The sequence below is a fragment of the Panthera onca genome, chromosome D1 (assembly GCF_046562875.1).
Source record: "Panthera onca isolate mPanOnc1 chromosome D1, mPanOnc1 haplotype 2, whole genome shotgun sequence".
In the NCBI taxonomy this organism is placed as follows: domain Eukaryota; kingdom Metazoa; phylum Chordata; class Mammalia; order Carnivora; family Felidae; genus Panthera; species Panthera onca.
This window is the reverse complement of record NC_138348.1, coordinates 76,304,571-76,325,306: the sequence shown is the minus strand read 5'-3', so window position 1 is coordinate 76,325,306 and position 20,736 is coordinate 76,304,571. Positions and strand designations below refer to the sequence as shown.

Below are 20,736 nucleotides of genomic sequence, written 5' to 3'. Positions count from 1 at the left end.
ACAATTTGGGCATCAAAATAAATAATATTGGTAATAGACTATAAGCTGGTAAATAAAACAGGAAACCATGAATCCATAACTGATAAAAATAAATGAACAAAGAAATGGGGAGAAGAGAAAGTTCTTCCTTATAACATAAGGCTACCCACTAAATGTAGAAGGCATACAAAGCTGCATACTAATTAAGTTAATAAACACATACATAAATAAAATAGTAATAATAACAAAAGACAAGAATTATCAATGGATTCTAAAACTAGAGGTAAAAGTTTGATCAGAAACAGGAGATTTACATAGTCTCAAAGTGTCTCCCTGCAAAACACCAGACCAAAAACACCTGCTTCACAAAGAAAGGAGTAAATGTACAGTGGAGAAACCTGGCAGATACCTTAATTAATGGAGTACCTCCTGGTAGGATGCATTAAGAACACAGAATCATTGCTGTAATAATCCCGCCAAAAGTACATAATCAGAATTTAATTATAAGGAAACATCAGACAAACCCAAATTGAGGGATATTATATAAAGCAATTCATCTATACCCTTCAAAATTGGAAAGTCATCGAAAACTAGGGAACTGTTCCAGACTGAAGGAGAGTCTTAAAGAGACAGGACAACTAAATGCAATGCATTAGATCCTTTCACTGGAGAAGACATTTTGGGGACTAATGGAGAAATGTGAATGGGAGTCTGTGGATTAGCTGGTCTTACTGTTTCTTGATTTGGATGGTTGTCCTATGGTTCTGTAGGAGAGTGACCTTGTTTGTAGAGAATACGCACTGAAGGGCAATGGGGCATCAAGTCTGTAACCTACTCTCAAATGGTTCAGGAAAAAAGATGGTAGGTAGATAGGTAGGTAGGTAGGTAAGTAGATAGGTAGGTAGATAGATAGATAGATAGATAGATAGATAGATAGATAGATAGATAGATAGAGGATGGCAGGCAGGAGGGAAGGAAGGAACGAAACAATGAAGCAAATATAATAAAATGTCAACGACTGGGGAATCTGGATGAAGGGTATCTGGGAGTTCTTTGCACTCTTCTTGCAATCTTTCTGTTAAGTTTTATTTTATTTTTAAGAAAAAAAAAAGACGCTCTTAGGGTTAGAATTCCCTTTGTTTAATATAACATCCTTATGGGCCTTTTTTGTGTCTGACTAAAAGAGGAACAGAGACGGCTACGTTGCTCTGCAGGAGATGGGGACCGGCATGCTGGGGCCCAGAAGCGTGAGCGAGGTAAGTAAGAGACACTGCTGTGCGGTGGGAGGCTGAGGCCTGGGAGAAGAGACATGGTTGAGAGAGCCTTAAGAGCAAGGATGTCAATTGTAACTCGTCTGGGACGTTGGGGTGTGCCGTAACCTTGCCTCGGACGCAAACCCTCTGCAAAGTCAGCTGCACAGGGGCACACACACAGGACACTTTGGGAAATGAGAGAGCTGTGGAAACGGATGCAGTGCAGGGGGAGACGGCACTCAGGAAAGGGGGCAAGAATTCAGAGGAAGCAGCCGTGGGTGACATGGAAAAACCTAAGCCCTCCAAGAGTCTGCCAAAAAACTGGAGAGAGCACTGGGTACCCAGCATTTATGGGGTAAGATGGGAGTCACTTTATCTTAAATCTTAAATAAAAGATGGCCCCCAACAAGTTAAAAATATGTAGACATCCAAGAGACTGAGACAGGGGTAAAAACAAGTATTTAAAAATTAATATTAGAAATATGAAAAGGAAATAAAATATTGATTAAAATGCTAAGATTAATCCTTTCTTGGGTTCTTGGGGAAATGCACAGCAATTTGCAAACATACCATGGGAGAATATGCTCACATTCATTCTTTCAAGGAAAGAAGACTGTTAGATATAAGGAAAAAATAAAAATTATACATCAAAACCAAAATTATCCTATACTTACCAACTGAACATCAGGATCAACATGTTTCTGTACAGCGCTAAAGAATGCAGCTGGATTTTCTTGTGCTTTTATGCTACATGAAAAGATTCATTTTGACAATACGTAATTCCCTTTTTAGAAGCACATAACATGCAGAGTCAAAACTACTCCAAACAGAATTTTATAATCCCCACTACAAGATACACCAGAAATATGTGATAATCATTTTTATTAGCCTAAAAATAGTTTGGTGGAAAATGCAATTTCCTCAATTATATGTTACCCCTACAATTAATAATTCTGTTTTTCCAAAATGAGGTTGAAAGTGAGCTTTTGACATCACAAGTCTCAATACCAAGCATCTGAAGCTGGTTTGAGTTGAATTGGGATTAAGATTTCTCTAACACTGGGGTGCGTGGGTAGCTCAGTCAGTTAAGTGTCTGACTCTTGGTTTAGGCTCAGGTCATGATCTCAAGGTTCATGAGTTCAAGCCCCGAGTTGGGCTACGCGCTGACAGTGTGGAACCTGCTTGGGATTCTCTCTCCCTCTCTCTGCCACCCCCCTCTAAATAAATAAACAAACTTAAAAAAAAAATTTCTCTAATACCAAATCCCCATGAGAACTTTAAAATAAAAGTCTCAAAAATCATCAGATTAATGAGACCAAGATATTCAGCTAATCAAAATGATTCAGATTGAAAGATTTTTCTTTCAGTGACAGCTTGCTTGGAGCCTGGAATATTTAGCCTGCCTCAACCAATTAGTCAGCAAGTACTTAACTGTTCTGTGTTTACCTTAGGGGCCAGACGCTACAGAAATAATTCCCACACAGACGACTTCACAGCTTTGGTTTCTTTATGTAGAATCCGCTTCTGATATGTATAAACAATTGGAGTGTCCTAATGCCCAGTGGCCTTTTCAGACTTGCCCAGCAGGTGGCGGGACGGCTGTTTCCTGATCACTGATTCTAACTGAGCTACAGGAATGGCCTGCAGCTCTGTAAAAACAACTAAATGTTTCTGACTTTTCCAGTTCGATCTCTTGCATGCAGACTCTGTGACTACCCTACTGTCCATTCTTTCTAAACTCATCAGGCAAATGTTTCAGATGGGAGAAACCGTGCATATAAAAAATCTAACAGGTAAATGGATACTTCATGGGAAAGAAAAAGGATGGAATAAAATACGGGCTTTCAGATAAAACAGGCTAAGAACAGAACGTGGCAAGGGCTTGTTCTTGGAATTCATGTAAGAAAGAAGACTGTGATGTCATCCCCGGGTCTGTGACTGTGGCTTCTTTCATTAATCTTTTCCTGCTTCATTAGCTCATGGGTTAAGAGAAATTAGAGCAGGTGAAACTCAAACCAGGTGATTTGTTAACAGATGTGATAAGACGAGAATTCTAAACTACAGTGGAAAGTGAGACTTGGTTGTAAAATGAGCATGGCTTTCAACAATGCTTGTACAGCTGATGTAATTAATTAGTAACCATGTGTTTAAAGAATAACTTCCCACCTTGCCAATTAGGACACTGCACCTCCACTATAACAACAAAATGAAGTATGCATTCCTCCTTATGAAGCATATCAAGCTCAATAAAATGAGGCAGGAGCAATTTCATTGCTTTTCTAAAGCAAAGAGTATCCAATTTTGAGTGTGATTGTGTATATGGGAATCCCTTACTAAACTGGAAGCAATTTATTTATCTTTGTCATCCCCAGCAACTGGCATAGTATCTAATAGCAGATACTCAATAAATGTTCAAAGGCTAACTGCCCTTGGTTTTATCAGAACACTATCTTAATAATCTTATACTACGGTTAACAGAATCAGAAAAGGTTATTTTAGATCTATTTTTACATTAAATTTTAAAGCGTAAAGTCTATCACATAAGTCAGGAAATGCAACTTTCATTTTTCAATACCCTGTTTGCTGTTAAGGTTTATAAATAACTGATATGAAAGAATTAAGGAGAAAAAGTTAATGGATTTATGCCCCAACCAGTACTGAAAAGATTTGGAGATAATGAGACTATTGCCTAAGAACTATGAAAACAGTTTTACAAAGACCAATATAAAATATATTTTAACTATAAAAACTTAATCACTGCAAAATCTACTTAGAACTATTTTTTTGGTAATTTGTGTTAGGAAACTTTACTGAGATAAAGCTTTTGTAGCTACATGAGCCATTATTTCTGATCTTCTAACCAAACCCAATTAATATACCAAAAAAAGTTGGCATGATTTTCTGTGTATTCTCACATTTTGGGGTAGTCCACATTAAATCCCATGCAACTTCCAACTCTTCTCAAGCAGTGCAGAAAGTTCTCAGTCACATATTCAGCTCTGTTGCTACATAGAATCAACCATTTATTCAAAGACTGTGCACTTAAAATCTTGCAATTTCGCATATCCTTGGACCAATCAGCTGCAGACGCAGGTTGACACTGAGAAAAATAATGATCATGAAAGGGTTGAACTCATTTATTCGGAAAGCGATTGAATAAAGACAGCATGAAGGTGGTTGTTCCAAGTTTGTCCTAGGAGAGCTACTTAGTACCACTTGCTATTCACAGACTGCACATCTGGACAGATTACACAGACTTCCTGGAAGTGGAGGCATCTGATCATCCCCCCATACCCCCCACCGGGTCGGCCACTCCCCGGCTGCAGATCAGAAGGCAAGGCCCTTTACCTCACGGACTTCCGCTGTGTGCAAAGAAAGGTGTGTGGTTCAAGGATCTCTGGGCTCCCTTCCAGCTCTAGGATGGGTGCCCTTTAATGGGAATCCCTAAGCAAACAGGCTGTCTGATTCAGTCTCTTTAGGCATAATGCTACCTCAAATAGAAACGCTGTCAAATGCTACTCCAGGTCACTACACTACAACTCACACACGCTACAGGGTAGCTAAGAGTGTATTTTATGCTAGAAGTAGCTATGTCTAGGAGCAAAGATGAGGCCAGGGCACAGGCTCCTTTCTCACTCTTGGATGGTCCCCCAGGTGACTGGAAAACTCAGCTCCCGGCACTGAAGAGGGGAGACTTTGGACTGGTCACTAGCCTTCTGCTTATATCCATAGACCGGAAATGAATGGAAATGTCTTTGGTATAGTGAGCTAGGAAGAGCCAGTTAGAATTTAAAAGGACCACCCTGAATCAAATCCCTTGCTATTCAGTATTGCCTTGTAACAACATGGCTATTTCCTGAGAGCTTGTTAGAAATGCAGAGCTCTTGGGAGACCTGGGTGGCTCCGTCAGTTAAGCATCTGACTTAGGCTCAGGTCATGATCTCACAGTTCATGGGTTCAAGCCCCATGTCAGGCTCTGTGCTGACAGCTCAGAGCCTGGAGCCTGCTTCAGATTCTGTGTCTCCCCCTCTCTCTGCCCCTCCCATGCTCACGCTCTGTCTCTCTCTCTCTCAATAATAAATAAATGTTAAAAAAAATTTTTTTTTAAAGAATGGTATAATATAAAAAAAAAGGAAAGAAAGAAATGCAGAGTCCTGGGTCCCATTCTGGACCCACTGCACCAGAATCTGGACTCATTCATCAGCATATGAATGTTTAAGAAGCATTAAAATCCCCTTATTTTACAGATTTCAAAGCTATGGCTGAGAGAGATTATGGAGCCAGCTGGTGTTAGTGACAGACTTAGATCAGTCTTCTCGATGTTGCAATCAGGGCACCTTCCACCAAGCAGTCTGAAATCCAACCACAGGCACCCTCATAATGCCTTGCCATTAGGTGGCATTAGGTGGCCAGGAAGAGACTCAGCCAGGTCCAGGAGGCGACCTTAAAGAATGAAGGGGAAAGGTTAGCTCTCCATCAGTGGTTTCATCTGGAGTCATGGTTCATTCTTTCCATTGCCACCAGTATGAGGAGAGCCACAGCACTCTCACCTACACCCCTACCTGCTATGGGCTAACAGAGACCGAGGACAAATGTCCAAGGCTCACTCTGAGGCCTGGGAGCCTCTCTTCTACTCAGTTCCTAGAACCCAATTTCAGAAAAGCAGAATTGGTCTGGAAGCCCATGACACAGTCAACTCTAGCCCAGCCACCACCACCACTAGCGGGCAGGTTCTCCTATTTTAATGCCTCTTCTCCTACGGAGACCTGTTTCCACACTAAAAAAAAAAAAAAAATGCAACAAAAAAGCTCCGAGAAATATGATTTTACTTACAGAGATGATGAGACGGATCATTAAATATTTAAATCCTGTTTCATGTGTGGAACTGAAACTGAGCTTCTTTTTACTGACTTCTAGCCAAAATCTTTCTTTTTTTAAGTTTTTAAAAAAATTTTTTAATGTTTGTTTTTTTTTGCTTTTTGTTCTTTTTTTTTTTTTTTTTTTTGAGTGAGAAAGAGACAAAGCATGAGCAGGGGAGGGGCAGAGAGGGAGGCACAGAATCTGAAGCAGGCTCCAGGCTCAGCAGAGAACCGGATGCAGGGCTTGAACCCACGAGCCACGGGATCATGACCTGAGCCGAAGTCAGACGTTTAACCCACTGAGCCACCCAGGTGCACCTGTAATTAGCTTTTAAAATGGGCAAAAACAGAGGGGAAAGTGCAAAGATAATTTACCATTTTTGCATAAAATGGGTTCATTTTTTCAACTGAGATGTGTTTCCTTGGGTTTCAGAGTGCCTCTTTCCCTAAACGCTACGGCTGGGGACGGACTCCCTGCGTTTCTTCACATTGATAGCAACCAAGCAGCATTTCACTTGGGGGGTGGGGGGGGGGGGGAAGAAACCTGGCATCAAGAAACATAGTCTATTGGAATTAACCTTCGCCAGCTCCAAAAAAGTTTTCGGGTACTATAGATTTTTTTTTCTTTTTCTTTTATGTAGTGACACAAAAGCACTGCAACAATTAATAATAGGTGGGAACATTTTAATTGCCATAGCTTGAAATACCATTTTCTAATGTGTTTTTAAGTGTGAAACCACACCACACTGACCTAAATCGTGTCCGGTGGGTGCTAAGCCTCAGAAGTACACTCAGATTGAAAACAGAGGGGACGTCAAGGTTTAGGACAAAGGGAAGGCATGAACATGGCCCTAGAGAAACTAAATGATTATTACAAGCCCACTAGTCACTCTGGCATATGATCAAACTTACACATACTCAAGCAAATACTTTTAAATGAAAATAAAATCATAGCACTTACTATGTGGTCTTGCATTAGTATTTTTTCCGAAGGCAAAACCCGCCCGGTCAGAGACACCTGGCATCCAAAATGCAGCCCCCAGGTCTCCAGCTCAAAACGAGCATCCTTGTTTCTGTTGACAGAGTTTTAAATCATTAAAGCGCTTATCTTCTAAGGAATTTTAATTATTAGAGATAGAACTATAACTTACTGAATTAGTCAAAGACTAATTTTTTTTTTATTTTTTAGGATTCCTGACTTTCATTTCTACTCACCATTGTTTTCCCCTGCTCAAAAGAATTATGGGACAACTGAACCCATTTGGGACATGCAGGGATGGAGAAGGCTTCCAATGTGGCACACTGGTTAGGAAAACGGGCCTTTGAGCCAGACAGACCAGGGTTTAACTCCTAGTGCTGACACTTCCTAATATGTGACCTTGAGTAAGACTCAAATCTTCTAAAGTTATGGTTTCCTTATTGGCAAAATGTAGGCATAATAAAGTTAACTCCTTCAAATGGGTGATGTAATGATTAAACTGACAACACCTGGAAACTGCTACCACAGGACCGGGCACATGCTAATGTGCTCAATAAATGTGAGCTATTTTTCCTGATAATAAACTTGCTAACAAAGAGATATTATGGAGCTTCTGCCGGTGGAGATGTCTTCTGAGAATATGTGAATTAGTTGGCCTAGGAGTGGATGAATGATGACAAAGGAGGGAGCATACGGACTTAGGCTTCAGAAGACTCATTGGATAGACATGGCAGCAGGAAGATCATGGGGAGAATATTAGTATTAGTAACATTAACTGCTTTATATTTGTATAGTACTTCAAGGTTATAACTTAGTAAACCTTAACCACAGCTGATGTATAACCTCACTGGATTATGATACACGGTCATCTCTATTAAGCTGTAAATTCCTTCAGGAGAGGTACCGTACCGACTTCACCTCCTGGCCTCCACGGTAGCCGGCACATGATAAGCCGGGCACTCACTGAAGACACTGATGAGACCCATGCATTGCCTAGTAAAGCCTCCCCTCTCTCCTTAAGGGAGCTCAAACCCCTTTACAGTGACTCTGTGCAACAGCTCATTATTTCCATCTGTTAATGCTATGTGTGGTCCAGTCACATTGAATACTTGGAATTATTTTCCGGCAGATGCTATCTGCCCAAGATGAGATGGGTAGGGTAATCTCCAGTCAGGAAACTGGGTTGAAGTCAATGGGATTCCTGAAAGGTGGCAGGGAGAGGCGGCAGGAAGAGTAAGCCAGAGCCCAGAATAAGGGGAGAGAACCCGGAAACTTCTCAAGCAGGCATAAGCCTGGGGGGTACCCAGGATGAACGACATAAAGCATAGCCACAAAATGGAAAACTATGAAATCATGAGCATGACATTAGAGATTCACATGTATCCTATGGAAATGTTCAAGAAAAAGTTACAAAAACAATGCACAGGGGCACCTGGGTGGCTCAGTTGGTTGAGCGTCCAGCTCCGGCTCAGGTCGTGATCTCGTGGTCTGTCAGTTCGAGCCCCGCGTCAGGCTCTGTGCTGACAGCTCAGAGCCTGGAGCCTGCTTCGAATTCTGTGTCCCCCTCTCTCTCTGTCCCTCCCCCACTCACGCTCTGTCTCTCTCTGTCTCAGAAATAAACATTAAAAAAAACTGAAAAAAAACACAATGCACAGTGCTATGCCACTTTCCTAAAATGAACATTATTACATGCATTTAAAAATATTTGAAATGATATACACCAATCAGGATTCGTTCACGCATTAAACAAACATTCACTGAGTACACACACACACACGTTTCAGTCTACATAAATTTCCAAGTTCGTCCTCCAAGTTTTGTATCTTTAAAGAAAAAAAAGGCCATTCTACAATGTTGTCCAGTAGAAATATAAAGCAACCCACATATGTAATTTTAAATTTTCTAAATAGCTGCATTACAAAAGTAAAAACTGTCAAATAAAATTGTTTTTAAAATGTATGCTGTTAACTCAGTAAGTTGAAAATGTGATCATTTCAAGATGTGGGCACTAGCCACATATGTCCTACAGTTACATGAGGCTATAGCAGGGGGCAGTGAAGTTTTACTAGGTCAGAAGGGAAAACAGGAGCAGCTGGGATCCCAAGAGACAGCCAACTGTCAGAAAGAGGACAGGAGTGCAGTCTGAGGGCCAGATGGGCTAACCCAAAGGGCACACAGCATTCCTAAGCTTAAAGAACACACAGTAGAAATCTTCTAATGGTCACTGTGCTGAGGCCACTATATTGAGACTGAACATTCTTGACCGTGAATATTGGGGGGCTGAGGTGGCGGGGGTTTTTTGTTTTTTAAATTACAACATTTTTCTTCATTCAATTTTTTACCCAAACCTCCATGTTTTACAAAGAAGAAAGCAAGAGTCATCTTGTTGAAGCCGGGTGGTAGTTCTGTCAGCATGGACCCCAACCACCTCCCCCCCCACCCCCCTGCAGGCTGTAGTCCTGAGCATCTGGGGTGAACCCCTGGTTCCAGCCAACGCAATCCAAAAGTGCCTTGCTCTGAGTCAGTAGGAAAGAGACATGTTCATCAAGGAATGAAACGTTTTGTAGACCATCCAATTCCATAAACTAGGCCTTAGGAAGGACACCCTCTGACCCCACAAAGCTGCCCAGTACCTCTGGATGTCGTCAGCAAGCCTGGCCAGGCGCTGCTGCCTTCCCAAAGGACTGAGGCGTGTTTCTTCAGCCACAGCCTTCATCAGCTGGAAGTCAGAGGTTGCCTGGCAGGTCAGCCCTATTAATGTAAATGAAAACAAAGTGGAAAAATGAACATGCAATGTAACCCAGCCCAGCTCAGGCAGACTGTAAGCTTTCCACTTAAATGGACTCAGATCTAGCATCTGGATGCAAAAGAAACGCAAGCCACACGTGTCATTTTAAATCTTCTAGCAGCCACACTGGAAAAAAGCCAAAAAGAACAGATGAAGTTACTTGAATAGTATATGTTACTCAACTCAATATATCCAAAATGTTATCATTTCAACATGCAATCACTACATAAAAACTAAGGAGCTCTTTTCTCTTTTTCATACTAAGTCTTAGAAATCCAGTCTGTATTCTACACTCACAGCATGTCTCCCATGTCTCCAGCTGGCCCTTCAGTCACTTTTCCAGGGCTCACTAAACACATGTGGCCAGTGGCCACCACATGGGACTGTGCAGATCTAGAATACCATGAACAAGGATCATCCCTTCCTTCAAATATTATATCCTTATTAATTTTTCTAATTGTGAAATAAATATATACATATCGTAACTGATTCCCAAAATGCAAAAGGCAGAAAGTCCTCCTTGCTTAGTCCTACCCTATTAATCAAGTGAACATGATCAAAAGTACTCGGGACAGTTAGTCAGATTCTACTGTAGAGTGAGGATTACTTTCTAGAACTCATGCAAAAGGAAAACAAGGATCACTTTGGTAACATGCAAACAATGTACCTGAAGAAAATCAAAGTCATATTGCTTCCTATGCTAGGGAAGCTCAAAAATGTTAAAGACAAGCTTGGTTTTATATGATCCAGCAATTCCACTACTAGGTATTTACCCGAAGAAAATGAAAATGCTAATTTGAAAATATATATACATCCTACGTTTATTGAAGCATTCTTTGTAATAACCAAGATATGGAAGCAACCCAGTGTCCATCAATAGAAGAATGGATAAAGAAGATCTGGTGTGTGTGTATGTGTGTATATACAGACATATACACACATACACATACATACACAACGGAATATTTTTCAGCCATAAAAAAGAATGAAACATTGCCATTTGCAACAACATAGATGGATCTAGAGGATATAATGCTAAGTCAAATAAGTCAGACTGGGAAAGACAAATACCACATGACTTCACTCATACATAGAATTTAAGAAAGAAACAAAAAACGAACAAAGAAAAAAAAGAAACAAACAAAAGGAAAGACACCTAAATATGAAGAACAAACTGGTGGTTGCAAGAGGGGAGGTGGGTGAGGGGATAAGTGAAAGAGATGAAGGGGAGGAAGGGTACACTTATCCAAATGAGCACCGGGTGATGTACAGAATTGTTGAATCGCTATACTGTACACCTGAAACTAACGTAATGCTGTATGTTAATTATACTAGAATTAAAAAGATAAATACAAAAATTTTTTTAAATACTCAGGCACAGGTAACAGTTAATGCAAAGGCCCTGAGGTAACAGTATACATGGTGTTACCATTTGTAAACTATTCCTGTATTAGAAGAGTTTAACCTTGAGAGCTTATTTCTTATTAATTACTAGCACCTCTAGAGTCTCTCACAAATAAAGTTAACTCACACTGGTTTTTTGGCTACTCCCTTTTAGCTCTCTAACTGGATAACATCATAGTAAAGGTTTCTACTTCTAAGCTTAACTGACTCCCTAGAATCCCCTTTCTTATTCTGGGGTGAGAGGTACCATAAGAAAGAAATTAAGATCTGAAATCAAACAGGTAAAAGTTTAAATCCTAATCCTGCCTATTAAAAGGCATGGGACTTAAAGCAATCTGCAAGGTTTGGTTCCCTCACTCATAAAATGGAGAGAATTATAATTATACTTAAATCACACAGAAGTCAAATAGAACAGTGTGCGTCAAAATAATAATAATAGTAATAATAATAATAATAATAATTGGAGCAGCAAGAAACTTTGGTAGGTGAAGGACAGGCCTACGACCTTCAGGGTGCTGACGGTTTTCTAAGTGTACACTTACCCCAAAGTCATTCGATGGTATTAGTTAAATATGCACAGATTTTGACATGTCAATCACTACCTCAATGAAGTGGCTCAAGACACATACATAAAAGACTGAATAGTGCATGTAAAAAAAAGAGAAGCTTGGTTTTCAGAAAATATCTGGTGGCCTCTTTTATGTCAAAGTAACAAACAGAACGCATGAGATTAAAAAAGCATATAACCCCTATTGTGCCAAGCAATTTCCAAAGGGCACTCTACCCTCCCACTTTCCTCTATAAAACACATCACTTAGTGGGCCCACCGTCCATGGGTTAAATGAATGCTCTGGCACTCCACTAGCTGCCCACTGCCTGGATCCTTGAGCCTTGATATGCTTTGAGCGTATGCCTTGAGCCTTGGATCAACAGCCTGACTGATAGAGTATAAAGCATAAACGTTACCTGTTAGAAAGCAGAGCTCGGGTATCAGGTGGGCCACCCGAGGCTCAGTGTTGTCATTTCTCTTGGTTTTCAGCAGACTAACAAGCACTGGCTGGTTTAGGTCAGATACAGTAATATCATATTGCTATAGAATGCAAGATTAATGAGGGAAAAATTAATATGGAAACACTGTAAAATAAGCATCGTTGCTTATAAGCCACAAGGTAATCCTAAAGTGAATAGATAAATCTTTCCAATAAAGAAATAAAATCCCTAGGAATCCCTATGGTTACCCACTCATTTCTACTTCCCTCCTAGGACTCGTCTTTTACTTCTCAGAGTCAGTGTTATGATTTTAATGATTATCTTTTACAATGCGATGCCCAGGCATTTTGTAGATTAAAACAGAAAAGAAGTTATTTCCTTGCCTCATCCAGAGTCAGAACAGCCTCCAGCTGGCTGTGTACACAGTTCAGTGGCCCCAGTGGAGGGGACTCAGTGCCAGCCTTTCCACTATTGATGACTGAGGCCTGCAACTCCATGTGTAACTAACTGGCTCTGAGCATCTATAGTCATTCTGAAAATATCCACACACAAATTGGGGGTGTGGGTTATATTGAATGAACCTCAGATTTCCCAAAAAAGCATGACTGTCTCCTTAATTTCCAGGACAGCCTGATGTTATAGGGAAGCAGCTTTGAAGTCTGGCAAATGTGAACCTGATCCTTGGCTCTTCTGTTTAATTGGACTGTGACACTGGGGAAGTTACTTACCTTTCCTCAACTATGAAATGAGGTGAACAGTAGCTCAGAGGCATCTGACATAAACCACTAGCATGGTGTCTGGTTTCTAATGAGTCCTTGGCAACTGTTCACTCCTATCCCACCCCCTTTCCCTTCCTAACCTTGAATTTCAACATTCTCACCTTGCCAAAAGTTCATTTACCTTCCAACAGCAGAGGTTCCAATTACCACTCATTTCCGGTGTAATTTACTCAACACTAATGACAGAACAACTGGAATTATAATCTACTAAATGCCTGGGCACTACGTGATGCTGACATCAATAATCATAATTAAGGAGGCAAGAAGTGAGAGTTTCTCTATTCAGTAAGGACTTCTAGTCATTAAAATAAAACAATTCAGGAAATTGCAGTTTGAAGTGCTGATTGCAACGAATGCTATAGCTAAAAAGCTTGGCGAAGTCTTCATAGAAGGAGAGTTTGGTACGTGACTTTGTCAGTACAGTAAACATCTCACGCCACTACCACAGTGGACACAAAAATGGAAGAGGCACAATCCCTACCTGATACAACTACACCTTCTACAAACAAGGTATGAGAAGTACAAGGATGACGTGCTAAGCACCTCTACTTTTCCTCACTTAATCTTAACAACAAACCTATGAGACAGATACTAGTTCATCCCCTCCACAGACGAGGAAATATCACGAGAAGTGAAACAACCCTCCCAAGGTCCCAGAACTGGAAATCAGCACAGCCAGGATTTATCCTCTAAGACTTGGGAACTTCTGCTTATTACACCATTCAGTACTGGGTCCCTGGGGAGGAAAGGTGGTGGTAGGAAAACAATACATGGATGGTAAATCAGGGAAGGCTTCACGAAGGAAGCAGAGCCCAAAAGAGCACCTTGAAGGGAATACGGGAGTATAAAGATTCGCCGGGGCATGTTCCAGGAAGAGGGTATTGCATTTACCTGGCACGTGGCCAAGAATTGTCTCCCCTAAACTGTGTCATAAGGTAATCTTTACTTTCTCCCTTGCCCAGTTTTCTTAGCATTTGAAAATATTTTTCATGATAAAATAAAATGGAGAAATATAAAAGTCAAAATCAAGATGTCCACTTTGAGAGTTGACTACACTGTAATTTAGTGTTCCTTTCCCTGGGACAGAGAGGAAGACATTCTAGAATTGGCACAATTTCTTTCTTTTTCTCCCTAATTACAACATACATGCAGTGAACCGCAACTCATTACAAAGAAAGTTGAGTGGGATTTTACCATGATTCTCTTTTCAGAATGTCACAGGTCCTAAAAATACCTCTGTTCAAGGAAGAACAAATTTAATCATGCAGGAAAGAAACCCAAATGTTCAACAAACTTGGTGGTTAATAAACAAACACTTATGGAGCACATCATGCACAAGATGCTCTGCTAGGCACTATTCATCACGGGTTAGCCAAATGCCATCCCTGTTCTACAAGGAAGACATTCTAGAAGCAACATGATGCGTGATACAAGTGCTCAGAGAAGAGAATCACTAGCTCTTCTGTGAATGTGACAGGAAGCAAGGTCAGAGAGGACTTTGCAAATGCGGTGACACGTGACTTGCAAGTTAAGGGTTTAGCTGGTGGTGAAGGGGAAAGGTGTGGTGTGGATTTATGCCAGTGTCTAGTGGCCACGAGCAAAGGCTGAGAAACATTTAGTGACAGCGAGTGGATGGGGTGACAGCAGCATGGGGTGCCTGGTGGCAATGCGGTGACAGATGAGGCTGAAAGGTGAGATGGGACCAAAGTGTGGGATGCCAGAGATGAAGAAAGGGGAGGCTGGGAAAAGAGGGGCGGGGTCTCCAGCATTTATCCAGTGTTCGCCATGTGCAGGTACTGGGCTAAAAACTCTATAGGCATGGCTACCTCATTCTATGCTTGCGTTACAGGCCCCATGAAGGCAGATCAATGATTCCCCTTCACAGATGATCCTCCAGGTTTAGTGATTTATTCAAGGTCACACAGCCAGTGCCAGGAGTACCTTATTCTATAGCCTATGCTCTTAACCACCTTTCTGGGTAGCATTTCAGGAAGATGTGTGGATAACAGGGCAGTTAGGATAACAGGGCACAGTGAAGACAAAGCTGGGGCAAGGGCACCATAAGGGGGTGACCCAAATCTTCCAGGTGGGGATCCGTGAGTCGTCTTGCATTCATGCAGCGGTTATAGGGCTGGGGAAGGGAGATGGGGTCCTGGGAGAATCCACAGATAAAGAAGGCAGGACTGATGTTGGTGACAACTGAATGAGCAGGTGAGGGTAAAGAAGAGGACGGAAGCAAGAGGTTGAATTTCCAAGGAGAAACGGGAGTGTGAAAGACAACGAATTCAGAATGAATGATGTTAGTCTGAAATGCCTGCAGGACATTCATGAAAATATGGTCTGAAAATGGAAATGAGTATAATTCACGAACAAGGGCAAAAATACTGTATTTGAGAGGTCTGGAGATATGAAGAGGAGATCCTATATGAGGGAACCATGGTGAATAATCGCATTTAACACCTGAAGGGAAAGGAAGGGGAAAGCATCAAAGGAGGCTGAAACTCAACAACAAAATCTGGGGGGGAGCCATCAGGGCTGTGCCCAGGAGTCAAAGAGGAGAGCCACTCAGTCGGGTGGGAGTGGTCACTGGTGTCACGTGCCACAAAAAGCCCCTTACAATAAGTTCAGTAGCTGAATTTGACTTTAAAGGGAGCTATTTCCATAGCAGCAGACTGGATGCCAGACTACGGAGCTTTCAGGGAGGAAGAACAGAAGAGGTGCTTGGAGCCAGTGAAGATGACCTTCCAAAGAAATCAGCTAAGGAAAAAAAATTATACATATATATTCTTGAAAGTATAGAAAGGAAGAGTTTTTGCTATGTGTTTGTTTTCTGAAATATCTGTGAGATTCTGGAGACTGAAATACGATTGTACATTAAAGAGAAGGAGACTCTGTAAGGAACTCAGAGGGGAAGGTGGGGGTAGAGGTAACAGTGATGGTGATAATTGTGAATCACGCTCTTGGAGGCAGCGGGAGATTCCATCAACAAATGTTTGAGTATCTGCTACTTGCAAGGCAAGGCACCGTGTTCCCCTGGGTATCCAGAAATAAAGAGCCCAAAGTTCAGGAGGGAAGTCAGACCCTTCACATCCTGCCCATGATAATGTGATGGGGCTAAATGCAGGAAGGGGCCCCTGGGGAGAGTGCCATGGGGCTTGCCTGAGAGTTGACGGCTGAGCTGAGTATTGAAGGGTGTCGATGACTGACTGGCTGGCTGTGAAGGGGAGTCCAGGAAGAGGAAGTAACATGCATGAGGATGCAAGGGGGTGGGGGGTGGGTAGGAGTAACTGACTAAAGGAACCACAAACATAAGCACAGCAGAACAAAGGAAAGTGGTAACAGATGAGGCTCCAGTGGCAGGAAGTGGCCAGATCATAAAGGGGCTTTGCCCAGGAGCTTAGGACTGGCTTCTAAGGTACTACAAAGTCATGGAAATACTTTAAGCAAGGAAATGACATTATCAGATACGCTTTTAAGGGAAATTACTCAGACTACAGGAAGAAGGACAACAGGAGACAGGATCAGGTCTGAGCCAAGCCAGGGAAGGCAGGCTTGGAGCGGAAGAGACAAGTCGAAGAATTATGTCAGAAGCTGTCTCAGCCTGACAATTTGGGGGACTTGTTAGCTCTGGAAAGGAACAGAGAGACTTCTCTAAACTAAGAGGAAGAGAGACCAGAATAAAGTACAAAAGTCCAACCTGCTTATAGTAATCCACATAGGTAATCTCAGTGCCATCCTGCTTCTGAAAGGTGTGCGTGGGCTTCACCAACCAGTCAATGTCATCGATGCGGTAGGTTTTGTTATTGTATCTGGGAAATGCAAGAAATCTTCACAAATGTTTCCAAATCATACAAGCGGCTATTTCACTACAGCTTTAATTCAAAGTATTAGACTCCAGAATTTCAGAAATTACAATAGTAATACAAGAATAGTCTTTTTTTTTTTTTTTTTTTAATGACTGGATCTTATCTGAGAAGAGCATTCATTAACTCTTCAGGATACAGGAAGACCTCCATTCTCCAACAAAACTGGTAAGGAAGTCATTAGACCACAATCTTTGTCAATGAGAGACACTCTAACTTCAGATAAATTATTCCTATATGTTCAAAGGGTGAAGCATTGCTCAAAGCTTTCCCATTTTCAAAGCTTTCCCATCAGCTTCTGGTATCACTCAGAGTTTTTGAGCTCCCAGACAGTTCTTCTGCTAAAAAGCACCTGAAGAAGGTTGATCAACCATGCCAGCTGGGTATCCCACGTGATCTCCCATCGAGGGCTGGCCCTCAGCCAAACTGCAAAGCAGGCTGGCTAAGATCATTCTAAAGTCTATTTCCCCCTGCAGCACTGTGTGGCCTGGAATATTCTTGCATGCTGCCCCAGCCGCAAGACAGGAACCTCCTTGTCAGCTGACTCCTAGGCTCTTGGTTCTTTGCAAGGTTACTCTGGAATAGTGTGATAAGCTAATTCTTGGCAATCATGACAAGAGGATCAAGGGGTGGCCTTCTCTCCTCAGGTGGTATGGAAGACAACCAGGCCTATGGCCCTGCTATATAACCCAGAAAAAACAACTTGAAGTGTAAATTCCAAGCCAGATTAGAAAGAGGATTAACACGTCCTCTAGAAGAACTGTCTGTGGACTGAAGAAGGACATGGTAAGCTTTGTGGTTGGTACTCAGGAAGCAACCTAATCTATCCGTGTTTAACTCAGTTCAATGTGCATGCAGGGAAAATTATATGCAGATAAACCTCGGGATTTGAAAGATCTTGGTCTTAAAGCCCCTCTAATCTTACAGAGAAGAAGAGACATGGACCTGATGTTCTCTCCTGTGACGGAATAAAATGAAATAAAAGGGTTATGAGCAATGTGCTACGGGAACAGCACAGGGGAGGTAACTGAGTACTTCCAGCTGAGTGGACAGGTGATGGCTTCAGAAAAGCAGTGAGGTATGAGCAGGACTTTGTGGAAATAGAACTTTAAAAAGGCAGAATTAAGGGTGGAAAATCCAGGCAAAGGCACTGAAGCAGCAAAGTGCAGACTCTCAGGAGTGGGGAGAGGGGTGCAGCAAGAGATGCTGTACGGCCGTGTGAGGAGTGGACGGTCCCTGAAGGCCACTCCAGGAAGTCTGAACTCTAGTCAACTGAGAATGGCCAGGTCTAAACAGGCCAGTAAACTGATCAGATCTGTGCTCAGGACAATGCCCTGTGGCTATTCCTGTTCCCAAACAGCATAAAGAATTCATTCCCTCGGGGCGCCTGGGTGGCTCAGTCAGTTAAGTGTCCGACTTTGGCTGAGGTCAAGATCTCACAGTTGGGTACAGTGTTCGGTTAATTATCCATGGTTCGTGGGTTCAAGCCAAGCCTCGTGATGGGCTCTTGTGCTGACAGCTCAGACCCTGGAGCCTGCTTTGGATTCTGTGTCTCCCTCTCTCTCTGCTCCTCCCCACTGCTCACACTTTGTCCCTCTCTCTCTCTCTCTCTCAAAAAATAAACATTAAAAAAATGAAAAAAAAAAAAAAAAAAAAAAGAATTCATTCCCTCAGGAAGTTTTCTTAATCTTACCTTGTAAGGACAATGAGACCCAGCAGCCGTTTTTCACACGTCTGGGTAAAGCAGGACATAGTAGTTTCCTGGCGGAGATCAGTCATGAATTCCAGAACAGTCTCATTCCGGAGTATTTTATAACTCACATCAGCAGTAAATAGGAGCCTGCTCTCAAACCGTGACACAGAAATAGCAAACCCAGGCCAAAGGGACAACCTTCAAATAGATAGATAGATAAATTTGAAATGCCCTATCATAAAACAATAAACATTTTTAGTGATGATTTGATTTTATATTCCAATTTTCCTGATTTTATAGAACACTCTTTCTTCAGTCTGATTTCTTCCAGTTGCTGACTAAAATCTTTAGTTATTTCTAGCTGGGGAGTGTCTTTAAGCATATATTTATGATAAATGCATCCCAGAGAACAGCATCCCCCCTCCTTGGCACTACCGACATTTGGGACTGGATCATTCTGTGTCAGGAGCCGTCCGGTGCCCCACAGGATGTTTGGCAATATCCCCTGACCTCTACCCACCAGAAGCCAGGCATAGCCTTCACACCGTGATGACCAAAAATACTTCCGGACATTGCCAAATGACCCCTGGGGGACAAACCTGCCCTTGGTTGGGAGCCACAGCTGTAGGATTACTACATTTATGGAGTTGTGCGTCCCAGCGCAAAAACTTCAAGGTTCAGAAAAGCACGCAGACTCAACGGTGAAGACAGTGTACAGACTTCACGAGAGCAAGAAATAATCTAAATGACATCACATGCAAACACACAAAGGGACACCACAGCAGAGGCTATAACTCCTTTCTACATTCATGGATATCATGGATTGAAGTCTTGGAAAAGAAAAATTTATGGAAAAGACATGAAAGAACAGGCAAATATGTTTTTTTTAATTGTTTCAGTTTACTTTGTGGACTTGATTCACAGCCAGCCTTTAGGACAAGCATGTGCGCCGGGCACCCACTCCAGCCCAGCACAACACTGGACCTACAAGAGTTTCTAATCCAGGTTGGGAGATAAGTGAGACCACCAACAGGGTGCTTTCCATGGACTACTCTGACACACTGAATTAACATATGGAAACCCCGCCATGTTCTCCCTACCTGCCCGCAGGCTAAACACTGTGCCCCTCGTTTTCTTTTATGCACTCCTTCCTTTGTTTACACATCTGTCTTTGGGTTACCCACTGCCTCTCTGTCTTTAGCTTGACCACTATTTTGGAGAGCTGACAACCCGCTGCAGACATAGCTGACCACCTTCCCGAAAGCAACCACTCCCCAGTTCGGAGTGAAAAGTCTTCTCCCGTTTAGTCGACTGGTTCGTCTGACCTCTGCTGACCCAACATCAACCAAACTTGCTGTCAGCAAGAAAGCAGAGGATCAATATGTGGTATAACATAATATAGCTTATTCTGCTTTCATTACTACTTGTCATGCACAAAAAACTCAGTTTCTGAATTCCTTCCACGACTTATGATAATGATCTAGCACACCAATATAAGAAAACAGGCTGCTAGCTTCACACTGACATTCACCATTCTATAAAAAAAACCTTGAAAATTAAAAAAATCCATTACTTTTCATAATACACAGTCTCTCAGAGGAGGCATAATGGCATAACGTCGCATAATATTGCATCGTAAATTATGTTCTTCACGTTACCGCAATTTCAGAGTAACAGAAAATATAAATAAACCTACTTGTGTTGGGGAATTTCCACTGGTTCAGAAGGCTTATAGAAGTTCCGTCCTATCTGGTACATGGCCAACTTTTTTAAGATCCTGCAAGTATATATATTTTTAAATATTTGGTAAACATCAGTTAATAACGGTATAATTCTAAGTTTGTACCCATGCTGAACATCCCGATAAAAGTATGTAGAAAGTATAGAACTCTCATTCTTCTAGCGCTGGAAGGTTTGGATGCTAAATATAAGCACGTGTGTGTATATGAGAACTATCACTTCCTCATATTTGAGAATGGTATCACTGAAATTGCTTTTGTCCTCCGCGCTTAACTGCAATGATAAATACGTGGTCACCAATAGGACTGTGGTTGTCACACACTGGTTAGCATGGATGGAGCGAGGCAAGCCATGTTTGAAGGCTCTTCTGATGTCTTCTCTGATTTGAGGTGGGGAAGCGGCTTCTCGT

At 41.9% G+C, this 20,736-nt stretch overlaps 1 protein-coding gene across 1 annotated transcript in view; it reads right to left on the bottom strand.

Annotated features, from left to right (window-relative positions):
• Positions 1-20,736, bottom strand: part of PIWIL4 (piwi like RNA-mediated gene silencing 4) — a 45,209-nt gene that overhangs the window by 12,268 nt on the left and 12,205 nt on the right. The window contains exons 6-13 of the mRNA XM_060605327.2: positions 20,284-20,364; positions 18,588-18,785; positions 16,729-16,840; positions 12,229-12,352; positions 9,704-9,821; positions 7,053-7,164; positions 4,148-4,332; positions 1,907-1,979 (exon numbers count right to left, since the gene is read on the bottom strand). Coding sequence (XP_060461310.1) covers positions 1,907-1,979; positions 4,148-4,332; positions 7,053-7,164; positions 9,704-9,821; positions 12,229-12,352; positions 16,729-16,840; positions 18,588-18,785; positions 20,284-20,364 — 1,003 coding nt within the window. The remainder of the gene's footprint in view (positions 1-1,906; positions 1,980-4,147; positions 4,333-7,052; positions 7,165-9,703; positions 9,822-12,228; positions 12,353-16,728; positions 16,841-18,587; positions 18,786-20,283; positions 20,365-20,736) is intronic.